Below are 9242 nucleotides of genomic sequence, written 5' to 3'. Positions count from 1 at the left end.
TCCTGATGTCCCTTTCGTCTCCTGCTCTTCATCCACAGTCATCTCTCTCGTTTGTTCTCTCTCCATCCCGGAGCAACTCAAGACAAGAGGGCTTTGTAACCTGCCTTGGGGACAGTTGGGCCCCTGCCCCTGGGCGGACCTCAGCTGAGCCCAGTTGGAGCAGGTCGGGGTGAAGAGGGCGCAGCCTGTCTGCCCCTGGGCTGTGGGACCAGCCCCGGCTTTGAAGTGGTAGCCACTCTCTCACCCAGGGCATGGTGTGGCCGAACCGCTGTCTGGCCATTCCCTTCCACCGCTGATCCACTCCGTCTGCTGGGGTGGGACACGTGGGGCACCTGGACCAGAGCAGAGTCAGGTTTTTACCGAGTCCCCAGGGGTGGTGTCCTCTGGGTGGGCGATGCTGGAGGAGGGCACCGGGTTTTGTGCCTTATGCCGTCCCCTCCAGGCAGCCGGCTGTGACTGCTCGAGGCAGGAGTGTGCAGTCCTGTATCCCAACCAGAGATGCCCCTGCTGCCCAGCGTCATGTGTCTGGCAGCCCTGCTCTTCTGGACAGGCCACGGAGCGGACGCCTTGGTGATGCCCAACGCCACCCTGGCACTGGCCCGGCCCCAGGCTACAGCCATGAGGGTCCTGACTGGCCTGGGGGTGCCCAGGTACCGCCGGAAGCGCCACATCTCTGCCCAGGACATGAGTGCCCTGTTGGATTATCACAACCACATCCGAGCCAACGTGTATCCACCTGCCGCCAACATGGAGTACATGGTGAGTCCTGTGCCCCCCTCCGCCTGCTTTTCCCGGTACTCCTCATCCCTCAAGGTGGGTCTTTTTTTAAAAAATACTTTTATTGGGGACTCTTACCTCTCTTATCACCATCCATACATTCCTCCCGTGTGTCAAGCACATTTACACATGTGCCATCATTGTTCTCAAAGCACTCTCTTCCCACTTGAACCCCTGATATCAGCTCCCCATTTCTTCCACCTCCCTCCCCCGCCCTCCTTCACGAACCCTTGATAAGTTATAGATTATTTTTTTCATATCGTACATTGTCCTGCATCGCCACTCACCCACCTTTCCATTATTCGTCCCCCTGGGAGGGGGTCCTAATCTAGATTGATCCTTGTGATCGATTCCCCCTTTCTCCCCACATCCTCCCCTAACTTCCTGCTATCTCTACTCTCCTTGTTGGCCCTGAAGGGTTTATCTATCCTGGATTCCCTGTGTTGCAACACAAGGTGGGTCTTATTACCCCCTTTTTCCAAATAAAGAAATTGAGACTAGAATTCACTTTCCCAAGGTTTCCCAGCCCAGCTCCCAACCTGACCTGTCTGCTTCTCAAACTTGAAGTCGTCACCAGCACATTATCTTGCTCAAAGCCCTTGGACACCCACTTGGGTCCTGTGGGGATGCGAACCAAGGGGTGGCTGTTGATTTCTTTGCTACTATCTCTTGTCTGACTTTCTCGGACGCCATGACCATTCTCTCTGGGTCTCAGGGGCTGGGCTTGGAGGTGGGGAGGACAGGTGTCTGGGGAGGCAGGTTGACACAAGCCAACAGCCCAGGAGCAAGGGAAGCTGGGATGCCACACTGCAGTTCTTGGAAGCCAGTGAGACCAGCTATGGATGGGGGAGCCTTCCCTTCATCTCAGACCGCCTCCTAGGCCTCACCACGACCATTGTCTCCAACCAGCGGGGACAGTGGAGCCTCCTTTAGGCAATGATATCGCACTGCCCCCACGGCCCCCAGGGTACATGCATGCTGCTCCATAGCCTAGGGATTCCTGTACAGGCGTCTACTCACTGTTCCAGTAATGTCTACACAGAGTTTCCCTCACGGGACGCGGTGCGAGGACAATAATAGACAACTAACTAATGGCAGCAACAGCAGCACAGATAGATCACTATGCATACATACATACACATTAAATAGATGTTATTTTATTTCGAGTAGTAATAGGGTGATGGGGGAGGGAGAGGACTCCCCCCTCCATTGCCATAGAGCTGCCAGCTCGTTGCATCCCTGAAGGACAGAGCAGAACAGCCTGTGGGTTTTGTTTGTTTGTCTGTCTGTCTGTTCCTCCTCAGCTGTAATCTTTATGGACTGAGGAGCCCTGGTGGAGCAGTGGGTTACACATTGGGTTGCTAACTGCAAGGTCAACAATTCGAAACCACCAACTGCTCCTCTGGAGACAGAGGAGACTTTCTACTCCGGTAAAGAGTGACAACCTGGGAAACCCACAGGGGGCAGTTCTGCCCTGTCCCATAGGGTCCCTGTGAGTCACTGGACTCGATGGCAGGGAGTTTGGAGTTTTGTTTGTTTGCTTTGAATCTTTACAGGAGTAGATTGACAGGCCTTTCCTCCAGCTCTTAGATTCAAACGGCTGACCTTTCAGTTAGCAGCTGAGCGCCTAAGCAGTGCACCATCAGGGCTGCTGGGGTCAGGGTAGGAGCAGAAGTGCCTGGATTGGGTTCATCCTTAAGCACTTGAGTTCTGCGGAGAGGTCAGTGGTTTGTGTCCACTCGAGGGCCAGTTGGTCTGCTCTCAAGAGGTCATAGCCTTGGAGACCCCAGGCCCACAGCTCTGCTCCGGCCCGCGTGAGTCGGTGACACCTCACTCACACACTAGAAGCCAGGAGGCAGCCACTGGAGCTGGGCAAAGCACTAACCACCAGTCTTCCAACTCCTGGGCCCCATGGGCATCGGACTAGTCTGTGTCCAGAAGGTTTTCACCGAGGGACTTATTTTTTCTGCTCCCCCCCCGCCAGAAGTAGCGCATCAGGCCTTTTAAAGTGCCTGTGGGTGGATTGAACAGGCAACCTTTCAGCTAGCTAGAGAAGAAGGGAGTTATGTAGTCCTTCATGAACACTTTCATTAATCACCAAAGGGCTGGCACATAGACAAAACCTCACTGTCACTGAGGCGATGCTGACTCACAGAGCCCCTACAGGACAAGGTGAACTGCCCCTGTGGATTTCTAAGACTAACCCTTCATGGGAGCAAAATGCCCTGTGTTTCTCCTGTGGAGTGGCTGGTGGGTTTCGAACTGCCAACCTTGGGTTAGCAGACCCACATACAACCACCACACCAAGGCTCCATTCGTGGCTCCCAGCTCTGCTCTCCCTTTTATTTTGTAATCAAGTGACTAAAAGACCGAGTACCCATTGTATGTGTGTGGCACTCGCTGCAGTAGGCATTGCTTAATTCCCGTATGCAGGGTGGCTCAGAGAAGCCATCACAGGGACAGAGAGCTAGCCGTCTCCCCAGGGCCACTGGGAGGGTCAGTGGGTGCAACTGTGATGGGCAGAGGAGGCATCCTCTGGTTTGAGCAGTCCTTGGGGGATGTCTGGGCCCCTTTTGGGGGCCTTAGTATCTTTTCCACTAGCTAATTTCTGTCCAAGGAGCAAGGATCTTATGGACATCCCTTGATGTCCCTCCCAGCCCCTGGGAGCACGAGTCCCCCGCTCCACCTTCTCACACCACTCTGGGCTCTTCCTTGCGGTCCCTTCCCGGGCGAGAGGACTAATTATTCCCCGAATCTCTCGTTTCTGTGTTAGACTATGAGTTGAGGAACACCTAGAAATATAGTTCATTATTTGAGAGTGGAGTGGATAATCTCTCCCCAAATCAGAGGAAGGCAGAAGTGGCAGGGATCTGGCTTTCTCTGTGGCAAAGCACCCTGTTTGATAAAACTGGGCGCATGCGTTCATTGGGAACCTGTGCTGCTGTTGAAGCCTATGCACCGATGTGGAATTATCACCAAACTGCAGGGTGCAGAAGAGAAGGCATGCTGACTTCAAAATATCTGTGTGGTGTGTGGGAGAGGGAGTGAGTGTGTGTGTGCGTGTGTGTCTGCTGGCCCAGGAGGCTTGGGGGCACAGTGCTTACAGGCGGAACTGCAATCCAAAAGATCAGCTGTTTGAAGCCACCAGCTGCTCTGTGGGAGAAAGATGAGCTTTGTACGCCCGTAATGAGTGACAATCTCAGAAATCCACAGGGGCAGTTCTACCCTGACCTTAGGCTTGCTAGGAGTCGGCATTGACTTTGGCAATGGGTTTGAGTTTGGTTTGGGGTTCAGAGTAGAGACCTCCCCTCCCTGTTCCCCTCTCCTGCTTCCCCCCTCCCCCTGCCCCTCTGGTCCTAAGGACCCACGAGGGAAGCAGAACACTGAGGCCGGAGCCAGACGCTCAGGGTGAGTCTTGGTTCTGGCGTGCATGTGCCGTTGACCTTGAAGACCTACATCTCCTCTGAGCCTCGGGTTTCCAACATGTCAAGTGCATCTGTTGTGGGGCCCAAGGAGCTGGGGGAAGGAGCGTCCTGGGCACAGGTGAGCTGTGAGCCTGGAGACTTCAGCAACCTTTCTTTCCCCAGGTCTGGGACGAGAGGCTGGCCAGATCCGCTGAAGCCTGGGCCACCCAGTGCATCTGGGCCCACGGGCCCTCGCAGCTGATGAGATACGTGGGCCAGAACCTCGCCATCCACTCTGGCCGGTGAGTGTTTCTCGGCCCCTCCCTTTGCTTGGTGCCGTCTCTGAGCCAGGCACCAGGATAGAGTGGTGACCGGGCCTGGCTACGTGGAGCCTGCAGTCCAGTTAGGCATTGTCCTCCTTCATTGCCATCCAGTCAATTCCTGCCCAGGATGACCTGATGGACAACAGAAGGCCCTGTTACCTGATCCTGCACCAGCTGCACGTTGGGTTCGAGCCCCATGCTGGAGCTCCTGAGCAGCCCCGCCCTCTCTGTTTAGCATTCCATCGGATGGCATGTTGCTGTAACCCACAGGGCTTCCCCGGGTTAATTTTGGGGAACTAGACCCCCAGGCCTCTCTTCCCAATCTGTCTTAGCCACCCCGGGTGACCCTGTGGGATTTGAAGTCCCAGTGATATAGCTTCCAGCGTCACGGCTGCCCTCAGCCACCACCACGCGAGAAACTGACCGGTAGGTGTGGCTAGTTGGGGAGACAGACAGACGAGATGGTGGATGGAGAGACAAGCACATGGAGAGTTTCAGATAATATAGGATGATTTGAAAGGGCGCATAGCAGAATGAGGCCATGGAAAATCAGTGGGGGGCGGACAGTTTGGGTGGGAGATTTGAACAGATGCATCAGGGCCCAGGGGGTCGCAGCCAAACCTGAGGATGGTGACACCCACACTTGGCATGACCTCTTCCTGCTGCCTGGCTCTCCAGGGGACCTGAGTTCAGATGGTGTGGCCTTGGGAAGTGATTTCCACTTTCTGGGCCTCGGTGGCCCCACCTGCCAATAGGAGGTGTTGTCCTGGGTCAGTTCTTTCCAGACGTGTGGATTTCAGAGCTCAGTAGCATCTCAAAAAGGCCTTTATAGGGTTGTGCCAAGCTTGCCTATTTTTATTTCACCAAGTGAGGGTACTAGAAAAAGAACAGCCTTCCCCTCTACCCCCCTCTGCCGTAGGCCCACACTGACTCCACGCCAGCCCTTTAAATTGCGTTCAATGGAAGCTCTGTGTCCTGTCTGCATTTTACTGGCTGGTCAGGCCCACGCCAGCATTGGGGGGAACCATGAATGGGCCCTCAGAGCCCTCCAGCCATTCAGCCTTCCCGGAAGTTCCCCTCCCCTGACCAGTACCTTTCCTGCCAGGCTCCACCTCACCCTTCCCCATCGCCATCAGTCCCCTGAGAGGTTGGAGGTGAAAAGAACCAGGTGTGTTTTAAGTTAGGAGTGTGATTCCACGTAGATTCTTTCTCCCTTAGCACTCCTTTGGTGTGGCATGTGCCTGTTTCCTGCCACGCGCGAGTCTGACCGAAACAGTCCCCAGGTCCCCCCACCACATGGCCTTCCCTGCTGCAAGGCACAAGTGCCTGCCTGCTCCCCACCTCACATCTCAGAAGCTGGGCAGGTGGCCCAGGGAGCCTTCCCTTAGAAATACCAGCTCCCTGTGTGAGTGCCTGCCTCGTGACCAGGCAGTCAGTGTTCTGCGTGTGGAGCAGGTGCCAGTACAGGTGAGCATCTTCATGCACGCTCTCCAACCACCTTCAGAGCGTTATCTGAAGCAGAAACAAGCGCCACGGTAACGGGAGGAAATGAGGGGTGTCAAGCAAGTTGGTGGCAGTGTGACTTCTCTACCCTCCCACCCAGCTCCTCCCATCTTCCCCGCCACCCAGGTACCGCTCGGTGGTGGATCTCGTGAAGTCGTGGTCCGAGGAGAAGCAGCATTACGTGTTTCCAGCAAGGGACTGTAACCCACACTGTCCTTGGCACTGCAGCGGCCCTGTCTGCTCCCACTACACCCAGGTACCCCTGTGGGTCAAACTATACGATGCCTCCAGCCCCCTCATCCTGGGGACAAGATGGCCAGGAGCCACCCAGCCCAAGGACGGGGGCCCTATCTCATCATGTCCCCATCATCTCTGTCTTCCCTCAGATGGTGTGGGCCTCCTCCAACCGGCTGGGTTGTGCCATCCACACCTGCGGCAGCATCAGCGTCTGGGGCAGCACTTGGCATCAGGCGGTGTACCTGGTCTGCCACTACGCCATTAAGTAAGGGGCCCCGAGGGGTGGGTGGCGAGGTGGAACGGGCAGGGGCAATGGAGAGAGACACACACACCCACACTGAGCAACTCAATAAGCAGATGGCAAAGATGTACATGCAGCGCAAGTACACAAGTACACGCCATCTATTAACTTCCCCAACGTGGAGAAAGATGGGGCTTTCTACTCCCGTTAAGAGTTACAGCCTCGGAAAGTCCCCGGGCCATCTTACCCTGTCCTCCGGGGCGGTCATGAGTGGGGCTCGACCCCACAGCAGTGAGCTAATGTGCTTCCGCAGCATCGCGCCTCCCTCCGCGCTCCGTAAAACCCACTCCACAGGACTGGGTCGTTTCAGAGGGAGGGTGCTTCGTCTTTACTCACATTTCAGAATCAACCTGGAGAGAGAAGGGCCCGGCAGGGTGCGAGGCAGCCTCACTGATGAGCCCCATGCAGAGAACAGAGCTTCAGTCCAGCAGCCAAAGGGACTTGCGAACGTCTCCAGCAGGCAAGGATGGCTCGGTCTCTCGGCGCACTTTGGACGCGTTGTCAGGAGAGACCAGTGTCTGGAGAGGGATGTCGTGCTTGGTAAAATAGAGGGACAGTGCAAAGGTTCTCAACAAGATCGATGGACACAGTGGCTTCAGCAATGACAACTGGGAAGTTGGCAAGGGACTGGGCTGTGTCTTGTCGTGCGTGGGTGGCTTGGAGTCACACTGACTGGACAGCACCTAACAGCACAGTCCAGCAACCACACAGCACCAAGGCGCCCTGGGGGTGAGTGGGTGACCCTTGGACTGCTACCGGCAAGGTCAGCAGTGTCCATTCACCAGCTGCTCCTCGGAAGAAAGGTGAGGCCTCTTCGGCCTCCTAGAGAATGACAGTCTGGGAACACAGAGAGGTGGTTCCGTCCTGCCCTGCGCAGCAGAATGGACTCAGTGTCTGTGAGTTTGATCCGGCGACAGAAAACCCTAGACAGCAGGCTTCCTGTCCCAAGGGCAGAGCCAGCTCCTTCTGGCAGGCTCACTGCAAGGCAGAGACGTGCAGGATGCCCGGACCTCTTGCAGGCAGGCTGAGCCCAAAGAGGAGAAAGGAAGATAGAACTGAGCATGCTCTGCTCCTTCTAGAATCTCCCAGCTGCAGGTTGGGAAGAGGCTAGGAGAGTTCCTCAAGTAGATGTCCCTTAGAAAGGCGGATGTCCCTTAGAAACGCGGGCAAAGGGGAGTGGAAGGTCCCGTCCGATGTGCAGTATACTCACCCTACCCTTCGCTGTTGCCAACACTCTGGCACACACCGTGGGGAAGGCGCTGAATGTTCCTGAGCAGGAGAGGGATGTGACAAGGGCGGTCTTCTTTGGGAAGATGGATTCTGCAGCAGGTAGGATGGGGTTGGGCAAGGCTGTTGAAGAATTGAGCTACAGTGCTTAGGACAAACTTTGATGGCCCCTCGAAACTGAACTAGACTCACCATCTAATGACTCCTCCTGTAACTGACAAACTGTTTATTGAAATCAGGCATTTCACCGAATATTCACAGCCACTATTTCTTCTATTCAGAAGCTGAAATCGAGGCTAGCAAATAAAGTGGTTTAGTCTCTGACCCTCCCACCACCTACCCAGTGAGCAGAAGGGGGAGAAACCAGGGCTACAAGTCGACAGATAATTGCCAGCAGGGTGCTAAGTGCAGAATCCCCGGGTGGGGCAACTAGTTTAGCATTAAACTATGCAGTGAAAGGGTTGGCCGTTGAAACTCATCAAGAGGGCTTTAGAAGAAAGTCCTGGTCACCTGCTTCCCAGAAAAGGTCACACGGCTTGAAAAGCCCACGACTGCAGTTCCACTCCAGAAGGCCAGGGAATCATGAGTGGGAATCCACCCGATGGCAGGTCGTCGCCCTTGCTAGGCGCACCCATCCATGATGTTATCCCTGTGTGGCAGGGGTGGGGGGCGGGAGGATGTCTAGTCTCAGTTTTACAGATAGAGAAACTGAGGCCTGCAGAAGTGGCCGGCCCAAGGTCACACAGTCAGTCGGTGGCAGTGTGAGATGTGGAGACCGCAGCCTGTGTGAAGGTTGCTCATATTGTCATATTGTAACTGTCCCCTGTCCCCACCCCCCTGCACACCTGCTGGGATCTTTTCTCTTCCAGAGGCAACTGGATCGGGGAAGCGCCCTACAAGACGGGGAGGCCGTGCTCCGCCTGCCCCCCTAGTTACCGTGGCAGCTGCCATAGCAACATGTGCTCGTCTGGCTTCAAGTCCAACAGGCTTCTGTGGTTCTGAATGCTCCCTGGCCTGACCTCCAGCTGGGCCTGAACCTCCCAGAGTCACGCCCCCCAAATGTGGCCCAGGAAGTCCTGTTTCCAAAGGACACAAGTTAGGCTCTCCCATCTAGCTCCGTTTCCCACAAAAAGTCCAGGCCTCCTGGCTCTCCTTTCCTCCGTTAGATTCCCCAATAGATTTGGCCTATTGCTCCTTTTCAGAAAAGATAAAAAAACACACAGCACCCGCCATCCCGATGAAAAACATTCATATTATAGCCTATAATGCAGGATAAAGCATAAATATCTGCTTCTGTAGTCCCCTTGGGCCAATCCAGGACCCCTGGTGGCATAGAGCCACTCCTCTGAGAAAGATGGGCTCTCTACTCCCTTAAAGAGTTACAGTCTCGGAACCTCACAGGGGAAGTTCTACCCTGTCCTATTGGGTCGCTATGAGTTGGAACCTAATCACTGGCAGTACATTTGGAGT

The 9242-nt window shown here is 55.2% G+C and overlaps 1 protein-coding gene across 1 annotated transcript; it reads left to right on the top strand.

Moving 5' to 3' along the window:
• Positions 1-498: 498 nt before the first annotated feature.
• Positions 499-8774, top strand: R3HDML (R3H domain containing like). Its single transcript, XM_075528548.1, has 5 exons — positions 499-759; positions 4365-4483; positions 6134-6263; positions 6394-6509; positions 8642-8774. The coding sequence occupies exons 1-5, from the start codon at positions 499-501 to the stop codon at positions 8772-8774; spliced, it is 759 nt and encodes a 252-aa protein (XP_075384663.1).
• Positions 8775-9242: the final 468 nt, after the last annotated feature.

The sequence above is a fragment of the Tenrec ecaudatus genome, chromosome 12, assembly GCF_050624435.1.
Source record: "Tenrec ecaudatus isolate mTenEca1 chromosome 12, mTenEca1.hap1, whole genome shotgun sequence".
NCBI lineage: Eukaryota > Metazoa > Chordata > Mammalia > Afrosoricida > Tenrecidae > Tenrec > Tenrec ecaudatus.
This window is presented reverse-complemented; position numbering and strand designations above follow the sequence as displayed.